At 37.6% G+C, this 21,950-nt stretch overlaps 1 protein-coding gene across 13 annotated transcripts in view; it reads left to right on the forward strand.

Moving 5' to 3' along the window:
• Positions 1 to 21,950, forward strand: part of ESRRG (estrogen related receptor gamma) — a 506,336-nt gene that overhangs the window by 282,321 nt on the left and 202,065 nt on the right. Inside the window, exon 1 of one of the 13 annotated variants that reach the window (XM_074989954.1) lies at positions 19,292 to 19,330. The exons of 10 other annotated variants lie outside the window; for them this stretch is intronic. In XM_074989954.1, coding sequence (XP_074846055.1) covers positions 19,329 to 19,330 — 2 coding nt within the window. In that variant the 5' untranslated portion in view covers positions 19,292 to 19,328. Of the gene's footprint in view, positions 1 to 19,291; positions 19,331 to 21,575; positions 21,740 to 21,950 lie in introns of those variants that run through there. 2 more of the 13 variants (XM_074989951.1, XM_074989962.1) reach the window with 2 other exon arrangements.

Genomic DNA, 21,950 nt, shown 5'->3' on the forward strand with positions numbered 1-21,950 from the left:
GCTGGTAGAAAAATATGTTGAAGGATGAATCCTATAAAGACAATAAAATTGACGGCTAATATATTTCCTGTTACAAGATCAATGAGTAATGTCCTTGCATTTGCTAATACCAGTTTATTTTTAAGAATTTAAATCCCTTCCAGGACATTTCCTTCTAATATAAAGGGCTAAAAATTATCCTTTAGAAAGTTTCCCATGACTTTTGGATGGCTTTTTAAAATCACTAATATGTAATTATATATTAAGTCATTGTGAGTAGCTGTATTTGAAATGGGGTTTGTACATTTCCTAGGTATTTTGGTGGCTGCTACTGGCAAGGCCAAAGCAATAACATGACCTTGATGGCATTGTAGCTTGGGGAGGTCTCCCTTTAACTTCAGTAGAGTCACACCAGCATAAGGGACTGATCCAAAAATGAATGAAGTCAGTCATTCAAAGTCACAACTTACACTAATGTAATGGAAAGCAGAACAGACCAGTATTTACAAAATGTGTAGAATACAATAACAGGAATAAGAGAATTGTAATACCTGTATCAGTGTGGCCCCTGGATTGCTTTATGTAGTGTATTCTCTGTTCCCGTGTTTCCCAAAGTGTGGTATGTGAACCACTGGTAGTTTGCAAAAGGATTTCAAGGGATACATGGCAGAAAATAAATGACTAAATATCAAGAGGTGAGCACTGGGACAGCAGTGGGAGAGGGGGTGCACCAATAAGGCCGAAGTCCCAAAAGGGGTACATGAATATATTAAGTTTGGGGAACACTGCTCTATTTTGATGAGCAAAGGGAAAATAATGCTGAAGCAGACAGTGATTGAGATGTAAGAAGACAGTCTCTATGTCGAAGTGGTGGACAGCACCTTGGGGAAAATGCAGGGTTGGGGTCAAGTGGCCAAGATGAGTCGTCTCCTGTGTCCTTCAAAATATTTGGAATCTACATTTTTATGTATCCAGCAGTTTTGTGCTAAAATTACTTTCTTAGAGCACTTATGACTTAAGGGGAAAGAGTAATACTAAAACCAGCATAGTTTCTGACCTGTGTAAGGCTCCAAGCAACAACTGCAAGACAGCCAAATGACATACAGTATAATAATAGTGATAGCCGTCATCACAGAGCTGCTGAAGGCCAGGCAGGGAAAGTTTTATGATGCATGGACAAGTGGTAGAAACTTCAGTTTTTATGTGGTATTTTTCTCTTTGTTTTATCCATGGGTTTAACCTAGCTACAGAGCTACTAGCCCCATAATAAAGCAGCAGTCAGTTTGAATTGCCCAACATCTCTCTTAAAATGAAAGAAGTTAGCCTACAGTAGGCTGTATTTTAATGTCTTTTTTTAATTTTCCTATTTTTCCATGTTGCTATTTATGCAACATATCTCCTTTGAAAATTAAACTTTTCTTTACACTTTTCGCCTTCACTATTTTGCTGTGCATTGGCCTGATGGATTAGACCTTAAAAACAGAGGATCTTGTCTATTCCACACAGTTTTCAGAAGAGTAGGCATTTGTCTTCAACTTCCTGGCCAAAATTCTGTTCCCCCACTTTTGGGGCTGAAGAAGCTGGAACCACCCCCACCCCCACCACCCCCCACCATTCCCTCCTTAACACCCTCCAACATGCTCAGATTCAGCTCCTTGGATAGGGAGCAGCCTGTTGCTGCTGCCCTGCTTCACCCAGGCTCAGCTCCTGGGGACAGGAGCCAACTCTGCATATTCACAGACAGCTGTGCATCTGAGAGTGGCTCCATGTCCTGGCTGCTAGGGCGAGCAGCTAAACGTGCTGGAGGGGGAACCAGCACAGTGGGAGGACAGAGACCTGCCACTCAAGTAACACAGGTGGGGAGGGAACAGGGAAAGTAAAGGAGCCCTGATTTGGGGACAGGGCAAGGCAAAGTCACATAAGAAGGTCATGTGTCCTCCCTTTTAGCTAGAGCCCACCCTGTATGGGGGATGCACCTGTCGTCATGCCTTCCACCAGAAGTGGCTGCATTTCAGTGTAATAATGCTGTTGAGAGTAACTGGCAAAATGACTGTTCCGGTCTGAGCAAAGATGATCCCTCCTGCTGGGGACCTGTATTTTACAAAGTAGCTTATAACAGTCTCTTACTACTGGTTGAAAGAACCATGTAGATGCCAAGCTCCTGCATGCTCCAAAAAACAAATTAAAAATGATGCAAGGCCTTCTCCAATGCCCACTGAAGTCTGTGAAGGAAATCCCACCTCCCCTGACTTCAAAGAATGTTGAATCAGGCTGTCAAGAGGGTTCTTTATTGGGGTTGCCATTGGTTTCAATGCATTCGATATTGAAAATGGTTATCGAGTGTTGGTATAGTCTCTTCCAGATCATAGTGAGGAGTAATTGAAATTATTGGAACTTTGGAAATTATAGGAACATCTGCCTGTTCAGAGATTTGCATGTTGGTTAAGGCCAAAATTTTCAGGTGTTTTTGTTTATTTTTGCATATCTTAATGTTGAGGTGTTATGTCTGTCTTTTGGAGATACAAGCCTCCCACCATACATATTTACATCAGTTTTAAACTTTCACTTGACTCAAATAAGATGTAAAATGGTTTTATCCTACATCCCTAGGAGCTGTGTGTGCCTTGTACTTCTGAAAATGAGGCACAGGGCTTCTGAAGTTGCATTGTCAAAAACTGAGGTGCGAAAATTGATGAAAACTTTTGCATATTATGCTACATATGTAGAACAAGCATGGATATGGGGTTGGCTTTTCGCTCAGAGTCTATGCTAGGACTGTAGCATCAAACCATATTATTATTTGTTATGTTTTAGGCAGCAGTCATCCTGAATTAATGTTTCCAAATGGAAGGGCTTTACTGGTTTTAAAGAGAGATGTTGCCATTTCTTGTCTTTTTAAACCTATTCAAAGCTTAAGAAAAGAACAATCCATTAGCTGGTGCTCGGCACATTTTAAATCTGTCTTGCCAAAATTTCAGTCTCCGGAGCTGAGAAATAAATCTGCTTCTTTGAATAGTAATGAGAAAGACTAGTAAGCACTTTAAAAGGGTAGATGATGCTCAGCTAGGAGAAGTACTAATGAAGTTTTATGTTCTTGGGAATGTTCTGTGCAAAATGATGAAGTGTTTTTTGACTGGGTGATTTTAACTGTTATGGAGAGGAAACAGTTAAAGGTATAGAACTTTTCCAAGACATTTGATAAACATGCATCTCTGATTGAAAGCACATCAGGAAAATGAATGCTGCATCACCAAGGAGAGCAGTGAAACAGTTTAAAATGTGAGAGCTGTGTAAAAAGCTAATATTAATCTTTTAAATGTGGAACAATATTTGAAACTTTGCTTGTAAGTGACACTGGGATACCTTTCAATCTTGGACATTTGTTAGCTACTGTTTCTATATTGGTTTGGTACGAACATGTGCCCCACGTGTTAAGTGGCCTTTGCCTAATGCACTTATCAGAAGTAGTCAGTGGAATTTGTTTATGGGCGTAAAGAGCAGTAGCTAGATAGCCAAGAATGTGGTGAGAAAATACTTGGAAGAAATCTCCATATGAAGAAAAGTCACTTTTGCTTTATGCAACAAATGAAATAAAATGACACTTGGAAAAGCTGCAAGTGTTAGTTGGTTATTGTCACATCCTGACTTTCTATGGCCAAGTAAAGAAATTTAAAGGAAAAATAATCTTTTTTTTTTAGACATAAACACATCTTTTTTATTTTACTATATATATTTACCATAGATGATGGGGTTTGTATGCTACAAGTAGTATTGCTATTTTGCTCTGTCTGGTGTGTCATACTTTTGCTAGATTAGAAGCATTAGTGCCCTCTATTGTTCATCAGAGAACTGCAAATATTTTTAAAGATTGAGTCTTGTATCTTCTAGTATAGTATCAGATTTTGACAAAAATAATGCAGTCACAGAATATGTAATTTACACTCTATTAAACAAAACTATAAATGTTTATAATACCAACATTTTTCTGTCAACTTGGTTTTATGAAATGTTATAATGCAAACAATTTAAATGATAAGAAAATGCCTGTGTTCGCACACACACTTACATGGGCAAGTTCACTTTTTGGGGCATTTTATATTTTTATGAAGTAAGAATGGTATTTGTAGCCAAAGATTTATGTTTAAAGTACATCAAAATATTTTGAAATTCATATTTGAGCCTATCCTTTTTATTCATTTATTATATAGCTTTTTAAAAAAAAAAAAAAGAAAGAAAGAAAAGAATTACGGAATATCTTATTACTTTGGCAGGCTTAGAGAAACATAAGAAGGTGTAACTTTTCAAAAGAATAATAGAAAAATAATGTGGCCGATCTGGGATTTTTTGCTACATTAAAGTGGACTGTACGAATGACCACTTCATTCAAGTAGGTTATTTGGAATTACATTAAACAGCTGCCATTAAACAGCTGACAACAAAGGAAACCATTTTGATCTCAACAGCACAGAGATTCTAGCAGCATGCTCCCTTAGTGATGTTATGAAGAACACATTGTGCACTTGTATACCAATACACAGTGTACTCCCCACTGTGCTTGTTGCCAAACACTGGTTTTTCTAATCACTTTGTATTCAGTCAGGGATCCAGGAAGTCCAAATCCAGCCAGACAAATGCAGAACGGCTTAGTTGAAGCAGCTTTAACAGGTGCCATTGGTACAGACTTGTCGAACCAGAGAGACAACACAAACAAGTGTGTAGTATTGGTCAATAGGTATGACTTGCCCCATTGCACATGATGGCACTAAATATCATTTTGCAGTGGAGGACAGTTACTGGAACTTCTGTAAAGGGGAGAAAATGGAAAATGTGTGTTAGCACCTTGCAGACAGACTCTGCTTAGAATTATACGCACATTAATTTGTTCTTCTCTCTAGTGCCAGACACAGACTGTACTAGAATAAAACGAGCATACCTGTAAAGGCATATGTGGAATGAATGTAAGATTGATTTAAGGTGGTGCTTCATATGCTTGAAATAGTTGACTGAAGGATGAAGAATAAAATAATAGTAGAAGTAATTGGATGGGTCATTGTCTTGTGCTGTCCTTGGCTGCCAGGGTATGAGATGCATTCCTTCATTATATCATTGTAATCTGCCATTGTTCATGATTTGCCATGTGTTGCCCACTATGCTGTTCCCTATATATTGCTAACACTGCTGCTTTTGCCTTCTTTATAGCCATAACCTTGACCCTCTCCCGGCTGTCAACATTTTTTTCCTCACATGAATTTTTACTGGGTTGAAGAGACATTGTTACAAATTTGGCTAAAATAGTTCTGATAGTATTTTACTTTTCACTATTTTCTCTTAGTAAATGTGGGATAATTGTATAGCTCACTCATATTAAGCATTAAGGATATTGCTGATTTTAGAGAAAGGCAACACAATTTTAATTCATTTTGGCAAAGGAGGGGAATTTTAAGAAAAACACCACCTGAAGGTTTGAATTAGAACCTTGGATTGTGCTTGCATGATTGTTACAGTGTTGGAAGTATACAAGAATTTTGCAGGAAGAAAATGTGATCTTTTTTAACTGGGGCCTGATTTTTACGCCTTACTATGCATGAATAGGTCTGTCAGCTTCCACGGAACTATTGGTACAGGAAAAAGACCACTCACAAGTGGATGGTTTCAGGGCAGTGCCTTGGAATATTAGTTGGGATGTAGTTTACAGGCTTGCTTTGTGGAATTTGTAGTTTTGGTTAAGAAATGTTTAAACAATGGTTGTAAAATGGAACTTACAGCAACAAGTTGCCTGGTGCAACAAATGAGACATTTTGCCCATATGGTCTATTTTGCAATTGTTATTTTAAATATTTTTGTCATGCTAAGGCTATATAGGAACCAGAAAGAAGCTAAGGCAAAGTGTTTCAGCAGTACAATAGTACAGGGTATGCATAAGTTCAACCCTTCATAATATGGAATAATAAAAATGATTAATGTTGCAGTTGGATATGTGTAATTCAGTATAGTATAGATTCATTAAGTGTAAGGCCAGAAGGAACCATTATACTCAGCTAGTCTGACCTGCATAACACTGGGCATTAGAATTTTAGCTAGTTATTTCTGCATCAAGCCCATAACTGTTTGAGTTATTCAGCATATCTCTAAGAAACACATGTGATCTTACTTTCAAGTGATATGTAATCTGCTTCATCCCTCACTAGATTGTCCCGATGGTTAATTAACCTGTCTTAAATTTACTCAAAATTTGTCTAGCTTCAGCTTCCAACCATCTGATCTTGTTATACTCTTTTCTGATAGATTGAAGAGTCATCAGCATTCTGAAATCTATTCCCTTTACGGGGCTTGTGGACCATGGTCAAGTTGTGTCTCAATATTCTCTTGGATTTGTTACATAAATCGAGCTATTTTAGTCTTTTCCTATTAGGCATGTTTTCCAGACCTCCAATCATTCTTGTAGCTCTTTCCTGAACTCTTCAGTTTGCCAACATCCTTTTGAAATTTGGACACTGAAACTAGATACCATATTCCATAAGGGCTTGGCAGGCAAGTTTCTCCAACAACCTCCTCAGTAGCTCTGTAAGTTTCTAGCTCAATACCAACAAAACCTTGAGAAATGAAGGGCATTTGTCATTCTGTCCCATCCAAGTGACAAAATGACCTATTCACACTCAGTAATTCATCCATAGCAAAGTCATGTGGACACTATACCTTTTAAAGAGCTGTGAGGATTTTTTTTTTTGTTCATTTTAAGTGGGTATGTTGTTCGAAGTTGGGCTTGGCAGTGGTTTTGATATCACAGGAAGATAGAGTATCCTCAAAATTATGGTAACTTCGTTCCACTTTAAGTACTACTTGTCAGGGGAGATGATAATTCTTGTTCCATGCCTGTTCATTCTTCAACCTTATTGTGGACACTTTGCAAGAACTCAGCTAAGATAACCAATTATTTTTATTCAGCCACCAAAGTGCTGTCAAATTATGGGGACTTCTGACCCAGTCAGTAGAGATCAGAAGTTGAATGGAAGACCTAAAACTGAAAAGCACCATGCCTCTTACCTATACTGGGAGCCAGCCACTCCTCTCAACTGCAGCACCGTGTTCAGTCAAGCTATTCAGAGCACATGCATACCCATGATGTTTTCACTTTACATTTTACAAGGTTTTTTGGCATGGTCTTCTGATATATGTATACACAGTCAATTAGTATTTTAATTTCAGAGTCCTACAGTCTTCACTGTACTGGCATATGGTAACAGTTATTACAGATTTGAAGTTTTCAACTGAGATGAAATCTGTCAGGTGAAAAAAGAATTTTAAAATCTCTGATTACTGTCCAGAGTAACTAGGAAGTGCAAGGAAATTCAGCATTGAAATGTTGAATTTTAGTACAGGTTGAACCTCTGTAGTCTGGAACCCTTGGGACCTGACCAGTGACGAACCAGAGAATTTGCCAAACCATGGAAGGTCAGTTTTGGCCAGCAGCATTATCAACACTTCCACTGCTTAGTGGGCTCTTAGAAGATATTTAGGGGTAATTTGAACTAAATAACAGCATAGAACACTGAGATCTGGGGCTGGGAGTGATGGCTGTAAAGAAACTTTATGGGACCATGGGAAACTTGGCCACACACGTGGTAAGTGGACATTCACCTAACTAAAATCATGCCAGAAAACAGGAGTTGCCTGAGTATAGAATACTGGATTAGAGAGGTTCAACCTGTATTTAATTATCCCTTTTGTCTATAGGTATAACAGATGATGTAAGTTTTGAATTTTGCCTTGGTGTAACCCTGAACTGGATAATACTTCTCCAGCATCAAATTTGGACCAGAGTCTTGTATTTGTAGAGGTGAATTATATTGATGAGTATGTGATCTTGAATATGGTAGGCCTGATATTGAGTGGGGGTAAGCATCTGGTTTTCTTGTAATTGGGTTCTGCATGAGGTAAACTCCTTAGAGATGTTAAGTTATTTAGAGAAGTCGGTCAAGTTCTGCTTTTAACCACCTTTCAGCAATCCTGAGGAAGTCAGTGTAACTGAGGGAAGAATTGGGGACAGTTTGTTAGCCTTCATTCTGAAATATCAGCATTGTAGATGCAAAACACGTTGTTTTTTTTTCCAAATGGAATTATTTGTTAAGCATGTGTATATAATATGCAAATGTAAAGCCATTGAGTAACCACATTTTGGGCAGAAGTACAAAGCCATGTAAGTATGCATTACTTCTGGCATAGTTATGGATTTAATGCACTTTTTGGCAGGAAGTATAAAATGCTATAATGTTAACAGCAACAAAACTTGGGAAGTAAACAAAATTGAAGAAAAATGAATACAGAAAGAAATCAGAGTGAGCCTAAAGAAGTGTCTACTGACAATAAAGCTGCACTGTTGTTGTTATGTACTTTAATTCACCTTAAAGTGATTTATTTGGAAATTATGCACACTATTCTAAACATGTAGTTTAAAGACTAAGAGCTGAGACTGGATAGTGAGCCATAAGGAGGCTGGAAAGGCAATATCATGAAGAGTGAACTCCCTTGCTTTTCTTGACACCTGCATAGTACATACTGCCAGCCATGATAAATGGAGCAGAAACATAGACACTCACAAAGAAGATGGAGCAGAAGCAAAAAGCTGGAGAGAGAAAGAAAGATGTATGCTTCATCTCACATGGAAAGGGAAACAAATGGGCATGGTAGCAAACCATGTTGAATGACATCTTGAAGAAAGACTCTGAAGTAGTGAAGCTGATGTGGCAGGGGGCCAGCAAGAAGAACAGATGGAAGATGGGACAAAATTATAACCAGACAGGTCATCGAACAGTAGAAGTTTTATATTGGCCCGAACACAGATGATGAGTTGATCTGGTAATCTTTATAGACTCTATTGGTATGTGGCTCCTATTCAGATTACATAAAAGTCAAGTACCCCATTCTTTGGTTTTGGGCACTTGTAAAACTTCCAAGCTTTTCAAAGGAAAATGTGTGCTAATGTCCAGCAAAGGGAAAGAAGATGACTAAATGGAAGGAATTGAGCTAAACAAACAAGTCACATCTATTTTATTTTTCCATAAATGTATTTTCTGAACTACATTGTGGATACACAATTGAAAGGTGCTTTAGGGTAGGTAGCCAGTCAGTTGAAATTTCACTGACCTAAGTGGCCTTACAGTGAATATATTTTCAGAAAGGCAGATTGTCCTGAAAAATTCTTCCTTTTTGTGAGGCAGTAGACAAAGGAATGCCATGTTAGGCATGGTGACCTAAACACCCACATTTTAATTTATTGCTTATTCAGTCCACTGATGACTTCCTCCTAAAAATCCTGGATCCACTGACAGACTAATGCATCTGATATTGACCTGAAGCTGAAAATAAAACCTTACCTTGCAAATGCCCAAAGAAGACAAGAAATTATGTTTTGCCTATGAAATTCATTAATTTGCTGAATTTTTCCTCTGGTCATGCTGAGTATTGTAATTCACAAAAAATGTGTGTGATGACCAACTAGAAACCACACTGATAGGTATAGTAGAAATACCATGGAGAACTTATTTATAGATTAAATAGTGCACAGTATAAATTGCAACTTGTGGTCAATGGCATGTACAAGGGAGCTGAGGCCAGAGCCTAATTTTTATTTTACTTTTTTAATTTTAATTTTTTAATTTTTTTTTAATTTTAAATTACTTAAGCTTACTGTATAAACCAACTTGAGATCCGCATTGTCCTTGGACAAACTGACAAAATGCTTGACCTAACATCTCTTTCCTTAATAGTCAAGCCTTTGCATTGTCTCTTTTCATTTACAGTAGTTTCCCTTAATAAAGCAGTCAAACAGTTACCCAGTGTGACATCTGACAGACCATAATATTTAAAACATTACAGTCTGGTAACAGTTGGTAAATGTTTACTTTATGTTGGCAACTTCTGCAATTTTTCCTACAACAGATGTATTATTGTGTGTGTGTGTGTGTGTGTGTGTGTGATGCAAAGTCAGTCCCCACTACCAATGTTTAAGGATTCAATTCTTCCCTACCCTGCATGCACGTGTCCCCCATTAAGTCAGCCACTTTTGCCTGTTGTCACTGTTGCAGCATATCAAGGCTATGCAGTGTTTGTGTGGTATCAAAGAACAACTTGTAGTTTCAGTTCAACAACAGCACTGGTGACAAGCATCAGAGGGGTGGCCATGTTAGTCTGTATCCGCAAATGTCCTGTGACGCCTTCTAGACTGACAAATTGATTGGAACACAAGCTTTCGTGGACAAAGGCCCACTTTGTTAGATGCATGTCTTTACCCATGAAAGCTTATGCACCAATCAATTTGTTAGTCTATAAGGTGCCACAGGACTTCTCATTGTTTTTACATTACTGGGGCCATTTGCAGTGGCAGGGATAATAATAAAAAAAAAAAAAGTCTGTCCTCTCACTGGCATCTGGAGAACCAGAATACACCCCTTATCCCTTTGCTGCAGTGTGAAAGGGCAACAGCATCACAGAAAGCAAAAGCAGAAGCTCCTCAGGGCATCCAGGTTAGCAAAATTATGGACAGCAAGCTGTTTGAAACAACTTTGTACACTCTACGAATAATAGTAACACCTCTGCATTGCTAATAAATGGTGGCTGCCTTGTTTTGGCAGTAATATTTTGCGTTTGTGGGTTCGTGTGTGTGTGTGTGTGAATGAGAGAGAGAAAACACAGGATCATTACTTAGTAGGTTAGGAAAGGAACTGAATTGTTAAGCTATCAGTTTGAAACTGCATTATGTTGTGTAAAATGTGTATTGTGCTTTAAGGCCTCTACACTGTCAAATGTGGATACCCTTCACCCCCACCCCTTACCCATATAAGAAATCTGTAAATTCAAGTATCCCACTGGCTAAATCTCTCCCAGAGTGGGTTCCTTGAACTCCAGACTGTGTAGATAAACAGTGTGCTGTTGCATAGAAAATCTGAGGATAAGGAAGGGGAGTGGACCAAAGGGACAGATACAATAGATATCTTGGTGTCACAGAAAGTCAGAATGAACTCCAAATGTTTATAGAGCTGTGTGATTATAACTTTTTCTTGCAGTTTAAAGCCTATCCTGTATTATAACAGGTTTAAGTCCGGTTATAACACGTTTGATCCAGAGAAATTCCAGCTTGTATGATTCTTGTGTCATCTTTAACTTTTAAATGAGACAATATTAATTTTGAAGGAATTAGGCTGAAGTTTTCTCAGACTGAAATGAAATGGCACAAGTTAGCAAGAGTAGCTGCTGAAGGTGCCTTAATGAAAACTAGTGCAATGTGGAAGGTTTGTCATTTTTATGATAAATTGCTCTCTAGATTGCATTTGATGTATTAAAAAAAGTCAAAATGGGGCAGGTAAAGTATCAACCCATTTTTGGGGCATTGTATCTCTCTTTTACATTCTTGGGCAACTCCTCGGTTTTCAATTATGATGGAAGCATGCTTTCAAATTTACAGATTGGGGAATATTTTTCTCTGGGACTGGTCTATCTTTGAAAGTCTTGCTGACATTTTGTTATTGTTTGGTTGGTTGGTTGGTTTTTAACCAGTTCATTTTCTGATAACCTGACAGTAAGGTTTTGGTGTGGACAGGTGTTAAGGGACTGCATTCCCCACAGGATCTTGTGGGGGCAGAGAGAGGCTGCACTGGAAAGTGTTGAGTGTTGAATGTTAAGCTTGTTCCTTTGCATGGCTTAGAAATCTCTGTTGTCCAGAATTGTACAGATAAGGCAGACCCACTTGCTTCATTGTCAGGCAATGTGGCTGAATAGAAATGCAAATGTGATATAAGGGGACTGTGCTGGGAAGGCTTTTGCTGCTGCCTTCTGTAACAGTGCTCCTGCTTGTAAGAAAATTAACACGAAATCCAGGATTTTGTCTTTCATTTTATTAGCTACAAGTTGCAGAAAAGACTCCCTGAAAGAAAATGTTTCACTTTTGCAGATGCCTTTATTTTTATGTGGTGAAACGGCTCCATTTCTCAAGAGCTACGTGAACTGCCCAAACTAAACTGGGAGCATCTCCATACTGTTAGACAAATAGATTTTTTTTTTTTGGTAAACTGTAGCCTTTTCATTGTTTGCATTTTATTATATTACAGACTTCATGTCACAAAATCAGTATTCATTCAGAATAAAGAATTTAAAGATAGGACTGTAGCCAGACTTTAAAAAAAATTGCACAGGTCAGACCTATTAACGATAGCCTAATAGCAAGTTGGTGATCCAAGGACAGGTCTTCAGCAGAGAAGGGCTAACATAACTGAGGTCAGGAGTCAGAACTCAGGAATTCAAACGTGGCTGTAGCTTGATTTACAAGTTAATCTGCAAGGAAAACAGGAAGAGTGAGGGAAGTTTGCAGTACATATGAAGAGAAGGGCAATTCAGCCCTTTCATCTTATATCTCTGCTTTCTCAATGACTGAAGAATAAAATTCTGATTTGCTTATATGCTTTACTTAAGCCACTCTTAACCCTTGTTCCAAAACATAATCCAAGTATTTAAATCAGGTTTATAGAATTCATTTAGAAAATATATTGAAAGAGAAATGATTTTCATTTTGCCGCTTTGTAATATGAATAAAGACAGATAGTATTTTGAGCATACATGTACGAGTACAAGTGCTGCAACAGCGTCCTGCTCTTAACAATAGAAGTAGAGTTTAATGCCTCAGAGGCTGATGGTCTGATGTGACAGCAAGAAGTTCAATTTGAAAATTTCATCACCACTTTTTTTAATCATGTTTAGTTCCTAAAAGACATTTTATGGATTTCACTCTTACCTCCAATATTAATGAAGAGATTCTTACATCCCTGTAAAGAATGGAGCCCCAATGGCTTCATGTGGAAAATCATTCTGAACGTCCTCGAGTAGCGCACGCCTTTGTTCTTACAGTAATGAAACAGTGAGGTGCTGAACTACGTACTCATGCCATTGGCAGCAAAGGGGTGGGGGAACCCAGCACATTAGGAGAACTCAATATTTCACAGGACAGCATCAGGGAAGAACCATTACTTCTTTCGTTGACTGGCCTGTCCATATAATTTAAAATCATGATGAAATTTAGTTGTTACCAATGTGCTATCCAAAACAATCTCCATCTAGGGACTATACAGACCTCTATTATTTTTCAGGATAAATCTGTAAGCTCAAAATCACAAGGAGAAGTCTGTTCCTGAAGGTCTTACTCAGGCAAATATAGCAGTGTAGCCAATATGAGTTTTGGCAGAGAAGGGCATATTAGATCAGCTTCCAAAGGGGAAAAGATGTATATTCAACACATTAGCATGTCGAGATGATTTTGAGGTCAGTTGGTTTGGATCTTCTAGATGCAGAAATCTGGACTTTGTGGCAAAGTTAATAAAATGGTCCTAACCTAGCTTCAGAAATCAACCCTTTACCTATTCATGCCCCAAGTCCTGTGTTCACATTTGTTCACGTTTACTTTTTAGCGCATACAGTACTGAGATGATCATATGAAGATGGCCATGTTTGAATGTAGAATGAGTATGTATACATTCATGTAATATATGTGATGGTCCCAATTTTCAATGTAAGTGCATATGTGGTATTTTGCAGTACATTCATTTTTGCAGATGGGCACTGATAGGGCCTCCTTTAAAAATGAGTCTCTATCATTTTGATTTATTTTCTATTCTAGTATTTAATAAAATAATGTATCAGTTTTTCTGTTCACTCATGAATTCTGTCAACGTAACAGATCCTCGAGATACACAAAGGCTAAAAAAGGTGGTAGGACGGGTGAGAAGGAGAGGCTAGTTTCAGAAACCTAGCTTTGCTTATTTCTAAAAGAGGAAACCTGTAAATCTGTCCAAATGTGCAGACACATGAATTAAATTGGATAATGGTAAGCATAAGGTTTACATCTCATAGAACTAAATCTATTGATTGAGATTGAATAATTGAATAGGACTAACTGCTTGATCAATAGAAATGAGGCTGGTAGTGGGACCGGAACTCAGGCAATAATGGAAAGTTCCAGCCACAAAAATATCACATTAAGATTATATTGTCTCATTTAATCATCTTTGCTCATACAGTTAGAAAAAATGTGAATGTTTTCATTGCATTAGTCACAACAAATAATGGCAGGACCCACTGTCTTTAACGATGTGATTCTAATACATTGCAGTCGATAAGTGTTAAAGTGATCAAAGGAAAATGATGATATTGTATAAGCACATCAGTGACTGCAAAAATGTTATATTGCGTTAGTGTGCAGTGCTACCTGGTACATTTTTGAATACATTAGTGTGGACCTCTTTTGGGTGTAGAGAACAGCCTCTTTCCTGAGCTCAAATGTGTTCTTCCACGACTTTCTTAAACCTCATCTGAGTTCCAGTGTTCAGAGGGGGTGGGCTATGAGATTTGGTAAGTGTAATCAGTGGTGAAACACATTTTGGAATGATTAAAACCAATTCCCCATCTCAAACCTAGAACTTACTTTATAAAACAAAAGTCTCTTTGTTAGAGCCATGGGAGAAAAGTACAAATTACTATTTAATCCTACTGCTACTTTGTACGTGTATGTACCTATGCATCCTCAGAACTCTTTGGGCAGGCAGTCTGAAAAATGTCAGCATTCTACGTTTCAGATGTTAAGGGCCTAGTCTGCTGCAAATCATTCCATGTGCAAGTAGTCCCACTAAAATCAATATGAGGTTTCAAATAAGGACGAGTTGCTGCTGGGAGATGCCTTAATAAGGGGGCTTCATGCTTTATTGACTGTTGTCACTTTAATATTTTGAATTCCAAGTTAGAGAACAGAGTATTCCTCCTGCCCCCTATCTGTAATACCGATGAAAATTCTTTAGCTTCCTAACTCAAGAAATATTCCAAAATTGATTAAACTTACTCCAAATGCTTCCATCACAATGAACCTCAGAGTTAAGATAGAGAATATCACCTGGCTTCTAAAAGAATTAATCATATGATTCCAAGTGAAATTTTCATTCCTTTTTTAATAGTAGTAACAGATTACAAAAGGAGGGTGCCCATGCGGAAAATCTTCAGGGTAGGAAGACAGTCTTCCATTTTTCAGCATGCAGAGTTGGTGGTTTTCTTCCACTCAGTATTTATGGTGGCTAAATGTTGAAAGTTTAGTATGGTGTTCTGTGCACCCTTAAAAAAGTGCAAGCTCTTTAAACTATTGTTTTAGAAACATGCATTCGATGTCAGACTGCAGGAGAGCGCACACAGAGATAACCTTGGTATAAGTGATAGTTCCAGTCATCTAGTATACAGAGAAAACATTTGAGACAATGTTACTTGGCAGTTCAGCATGATCTGCCTGTTTGTTAATCAGGCAACGTGAGAAGAACAAAGGAGAGAGAACACAAATGTAGTAAAAGTGCTGCATAGATGTATGGTGTACAGTAAGACCACTACCATTGTGGGAGGAATGAATAATATACAGTGAATGGTAAAAACTAAGTGGTAGGAGGGTGAAATTTGTTTCACTTTGTTCCATGTGACTCAGTTTATTGGGAAGAGGGATATAATTTTTGTACGCAGTCAGAGAGCATGTTCTGTAAATCTCTTCAGTTGCCCGTTCCCTGGGTGTCGCAATAGATTAAGTCACCGTGTGATGATATGACACCGCCATCACTCGTCTTCCTGAGATATTGCTGGAGGCAACAACAAACCTGTGTCTTTGGCACATGTGAAGGAATTTAGCGCTTGAGGGGTTAAATTAACAGAGGCTCCCCTGTGGATCAGCTTATGCTTGGACAGTAATAATAGCAATAACATTAATAATAAAAATGCCAGAGCAGAGAGAGTGGAGGGGGAGTAGGAGGAGACAGAGGAAGAAGAGTGATGGAAGATGGGCTGGGATAGTCAGATAGTCAGAAGGGAAGGAAAAAAAAAAAGGGGGCTGAAGATAATGTGTGTTGTATGGCAGGTGTATCGGCCAGAAGTCAGATTTCATAGGGGCACCTGCAACATGCACATGCACAGACACAAATTACAATAGCTTTGAGGATGGTTAGTGGCTTGTACGTGAGTGCGCGCTCACGCTGTCGCTTCAAGCCATGATATCCTAGGGCAGTGTAACAAGCAATTCATGTTAGCTCACGGTAAAGATTATTGGTGTTTCCACTGGGGAAATATTTGCTCTCCATCTTCTTCTTTTCTATTTTTAGCTCCTTGAGCTTCCAGTCAGGTAGGATGACAAGGGAAAAAAAAATCCAGACACTGTCAACCCATCAGCTCTTGTACCTCAATTAGTCACAACTAAAACCCTAATTTCACTTAGGAATGGATGTTGATGCTAAGTTTTTTTTTTGTTTGTTTGTTTGATTGATTTTTCCTCCCCCTTTGTGGGATACTATATTTCATGCAGGTTGTGGAGAGAAAGGAAAGACTGATTTTAAATTTTTTTTTTCCTGAAGGAAAACATTTTTTGGAAAAATGTTTCTCAAATATAAGCCCTTTGAAAAATAAAAGGTAATACAAAAGCAGAATCATCCAGACCCTTCTTTTTTATTCCTGAATGGAAATGCCACCATCACAATAAAGAATAGCAATTCATTGCTTTAGAAAAAAGCAATATGAGTTTGTCCCCTCACAGATTTATTGTTTATCATAATCATCTTTCTAGTGAAAAGGGCTAATTTACTCTTTCTATAGGAATATTTTAAGTGTGATTATCATAATATTACATCTGCTGAAAAGGTCTAAAATAGGACATTGACCTTGAATGTGTTTCTGCATTTAGCATGTGGTGCTTAACATTCAGGAAACAATATAACTGCAACTCATTTATTAATGTATAATTTCAAAATGTTAACTCTTGCTCCGTAAATACGTGCCATAAGGATTGTTGAAAGCTTGCAGTATCCCATGAAGTACATGTGGTATTTTATCAGTGTAAATATGTATAAGATTTTCAAGATTTCTGCAGGGAATACTTCATAACTAAAGTAAGTTTTCCCTTTGGTACTGCACTAGTTTATGATTTAATTTTTACTGACATTCCACCAGTCATATTATTAGCTTCACAAAATGAAAGTGAAATAATCCTGTATTAATTAAACAGAGCAACTGTATTCCCTCAGTCATCTTATCCTTCGCTCTCTGAGACAGTAATGCACTTCTGTTTCTCTGAAGAAACTTACACAAGGGTAAGAGAGCTTGGTGTAATAAAAAAATATCAGTATTGGAGTGGATGCCTCATTTATCTCTAAGGAGGATAGACTTTTGGGGGGCGGTTTGTCAGGCAATGGGTGAGCACCTTTTTAGGCTTTGTGAAGGGTGCTTTGTTCAGTAGAAGAATTTGCATTTACAGCAGCGTGAAAGAGTTCTATTCTGTATCAGTGAAGACAGGCATTTAAATATCAATGTCTGTGTCCTTGAAAATAAAGGAAACAGAAAATAGAGTCTATAGTTAAGATTAGGTGACTTGAATGTACTTTGGTAATGTGGCCAAGTGATTGCAGTGATTTTCTTAAAGGAGAGATTTCATTTGCTAAAACTGAGCATTTAAACAACCAACCAACCAACCCTCAGTTTTGTGTGTAGAACAACACTTTGCCTGTGATGAAGTTCTAAAGCACATTTTGAGGTGGTGGGATTTTTGTCTAAATTAAGAGCAAGGAGTGATTAATAGTAAATACAGACTGAAGTAGCAGATGGTGCTAAAGTAGTTACCTGCTAACCTTTAGTCACCTGTTTGTATGTGGTTGAGCAAAGTTCACAACTTTTGTAGGACAAAAGACTTTTCTCTAAATTAACTGTGTCCAGAGATGTACTGCATACCTTCTAATAAAAAACAAACAAAACTGAAAAATCAAATCCGTGTGTCCAAACCAATTATGTGACTAAGGAGCAATGAGATAGCAGCAGAGTGATTTTAATGCTGATCGTTCAATAGCACAACACAAATTTATATTGTGGCTTTTATTTGTCACTAGCTCTCTTAGCTACTTTGCAGAGTGGCAAATAAACATTAATTTGGTCCTGTCATAGTTCCTTTCAAACAACCAGTGATATTCCAATATTTATTTCAAACTTTATTGAAAATATTAGAGCCCCTATCTGGATTTTGCTGAGGAAGGGAACAGCCATATAAACGGTAGTAAATTCACAAAAGAGTAGTTATTTGAAAATAAACTGTCTGAGCAGATGTTTGAATTTTAGATGTTTTTGCCCCTTCCTAACTGTATTTTGCCTATTGCTCACTAAGCAAATATGCACTTGGCATGATGTGCTATGTGGCTTCTGTAAAGTGCCATTGAATCTTTACTTCTTGGGTTACCTTGAGGTAGCTGTGGTTAAGGTATCTGGCTTCTTGGATGCCTTGAAATGTCAATTGCATGTAAGTGTGAAGATGGTTTAAGATGTACTGTTCTTATGTAGGGATAATTATACGCGCAGAGATGTGTGGAGATGCAGACACTGCACAGTAATTCTTATTGACTGCTGCAGACACTTGTGACAGTTTCCCTCTCCGTTCCCCTCCCCTTTGATTCTGTTTCTACTGTGCATTGTATACTCTTTGTGGTAAGATTTTGCTGTGTAGATTTTGAGAAATTCAGAGGTGTTTGTGTCTGGGTGCGTATGCATGTTCTCTGCTGAAATTCTATAAACCACTGTCTACCTTGACTGTATTTCTCGCCCCCCCCCCCCCCAGTGCTTTTTATGTATTTCAAATGTGGCAGAAGAAAGTTTACTGAGAGAACTTTACTACAGCTATCTGCTGTAGTAACCTTTTTATTTATTTATTTATTTATTTATTTATTTATTTTTAGCTGAACAGTAATGAGGAAGCCCATGTTCAAGAATGTAGTTTAGAATTCCAGACCCTGGCCTGGTGGAGGTGACACTTTCTGTCCCAGGGGAGGAAGCCAACTGCTTTGTTTATCAACACGTAAAGTATAGCACTGTGTTTCTGGTGATCTAAGGAGCAGCACAGCAGTGAAGGCAGCTGCTTGCCTGGATGAAAGATGGTTGGTGGAAAGGTAGTGATGGTTAATAGGGGGAGAGAAAGATTGGATAGGGAGAGAAAGCAAAGGGATAGCTGAAACTATGTGGACATGAAATGGAAGACAGACCACAAGAGAAGGCAATAGACCGTCAGATTTTCAGACTGAGTATAAATGTACAGTCTACAAGATTATGAAGAAAAGCAAACGTGGCAAATTTGTTCTGATAAGGATTAAAATGGCTCAATAATAGTATTTCAAATTTTATATATGTTCTGCTAAAATAATTTTAAAATCACTTGTATCAAATGACTGAGATGTAGGTATAGATAGATCCATAATGGATTGTTTTCAATAATAAAACATACAAAGGTACAGGGTCTAAAGGAATTTCAAGCCCAAATGTGAGTATAGTTAGAAAATAGCTATTTTATGAGTGCATGTGTATATTTAAGTTATACATTTAAACTGAAGACATTTATTGCTTTATATGTTGTTGGAGATGTGCATGAATAAACCAGTTAGTTGGATTTTGACTTTGGATTTATATGGAAATCAAGATTCTTATAGCATAGAATAAATATTTAATTTTCAAGTGCTGATTTGGTTCTCACAACAGCATTTCTTTTATCAATGTGTTTTTTAAGAAGGGTTTTAATATTGTAAAAATGTTTAAATGTGTCTTGTTTTAAGACCTATATATATATATTTTAATCTGTATGGTGTGTCTACAGAATGCTTTGGACTTTACATCTCAGAGGTCTTTTAATGTACTGCTTACAACCGAATTTACATCTTAATTACAGAGTTCACATTTAACAATATAGACAGCATAATGCTACTGGTAATTAAGGTTTTACTACCAGCTTTTATACAGTAGTCAGAGCCATAGTTTTGCTGCATGGGTTCTGATTCTAAAGCTTGCATGTATTTATGCTGAATATGTATGGAGCAGGTCCATCCTTTACATCTGGTTAAATACGTTATGGTAGATATCACTCTCTAGCATAAGGAATTCAAACATACTATTGCATTTCTCTTTTGTTCACTTGATTTCTGGGGTTTCTTTCTCCCAAAAGCTGTGTAATAGATGTGAAGAAGTGTGTTCCCCTTTATGAACGGTATTATTGCATTCTGAGGGCGTGCACTGATTTGTTTTGATCTTAAGAGTATGTCATTTGCATCATGTAGGGAATCCAGTCACAAAAGATTTGTGCGCACTAGAGATGAATTATTAAAAAATTGTGGGTCCTCCACTTTTAAGAAAGTAGCAATTAGTCAAAAGTAAATGGTATTTATTTCCCCTGCAAGTTGTAGAAAAACATCTTTCTCTGAAACCGGAAAGTAAGTATATTTTAGTAGTAACATTAATGATAATCAGTAGTTTTTTCAGGAAATTTATCATATCCCCATTGTAGTCGAGCCTTTGAAAATGTGTGTTTTCAATGTAAGCAGCATATGATTTTGTGTGTGATCACTTGGTTATAATTGGCTTATCCAGTGAGCTTTCTTTCATAAGGTGGATGACTACATCTTATAGAAGCCAGTAATTTGGTGCAATTGTGTTCAGAGATGATGATGATGTGCCCATCTATACAAGGAATGGATTTGATAGATTTACTTTCCTTCCAGTTTGGTAAAATTTGCTTTAAAAAGTAGATAGAAAAGAGAACTGCAGGAGCAGGTATGCAGGCATACCACAGTGCAGTCTGATTTTGTTAAAATGAAACAGGGTGAGTTTAGTCCCTTATAATCCCTCCAAAGTCACAGAAGAAATTGATCGGTGCTGGATCTTTTCCTTCTGTTTATGAACATGTAAATATTTATATTTGTGGCTAATGGGTTAAATATGCCTATATTAACATGTATCTATTATATGTATATGTACACCAACATGCCCACAACAACATGTGCACCTGTGCAATTAAAACAGATGCATTTTTATAGTGTTAGTTTTTCTGTTAAGTCTGCGCCAAATAAGATTTTCATTTCTATTTTTTTAAATTGATAATGCAAACTTACAGGTAAAAATTGAATTGTCCAGAATCTTTAGAACAATTCATTTTGAGTTTAGTTGCCCACTATGTACAAGAAAAATAATTTATGCATGAAAAAAGGAAAAGCACTTAAACCCGTTCTTCCCCCATCCAGCAGTCGTCCCCCCCCTCCACCCCTAACAGCAACAATGGAATAAACAGACAAATGGCAGCACAAACTTAGTTCTCTACCTTATGATGAATTCTTCACAACATTAACTGAGAATCTGCATGTATTTCTTCCATTCAGGGTACCTGGCTAACAATTCTTTAAATTATAGAAAACCCATAGTGCCTAGAGAGTTATGCTAATTAGTGTTTCTTTGCAGCCCCTTCAAATATGGGTAGCATTTAAATTTCTTTTTGTTAACTCCCTACTCTGTTTTCAGTCTCTTTCAGTTTCTCCACCCCTCTCTACCTGCCTGGCTTTTCTCAATCTGTGTAGCTTCTGTTCTTCTCATAGCTGATTGGCTACTGTGCTACCAATCCAGTGTCTGTCTGGGCCAGTGGGACTGCATATGTAAAGCCCTACTTCATATTAATAAGCTCCAATCGGGGCTTTAAGTCCTTGATTAGGAGACTGAGAGAGCTTTTGGTCCCAACTGGCTGTGCCTATAGGCTTGTCACCAGGAGAACATTTGTGTTAATTGCACTGTGCTCTGTCAAGGAAACTTTGATTTATTGCTGGGGTGCACAAATAATGGTTGTCGAGCGCACATGGATTCGGTAGAACTTTGCCTTCCTGAATCATTTTCCCTTCACTACGAAGAAGAGTAGGTATCTTTTTTCCTTTCTTATTATTTATTATTTTAAATGAAAAAATGTAAACATTGATTCAGGTAGTGCTCTGTGGCTTGTGTGTGCATGAATGGTCGTTTGTGTCTGTCTTGTCTTTTTTGTGCTGAGGGTGATCTGCTAATTCAGTAAGTGGAGAATTGTTCTCTGACTACAATGTTACCTTTGAGTCAAAGCCCTGTGACTGTCAGTA

Source organism: Carettochelys insculpta, chromosome 3, assembly GCF_033958435.1.
Source record: "Carettochelys insculpta isolate YL-2023 chromosome 3, ASM3395843v1, whole genome shotgun sequence".
Taxonomy (NCBI): domain Eukaryota; kingdom Metazoa; phylum Chordata; order Testudines; family Carettochelyidae; genus Carettochelys; species Carettochelys insculpta.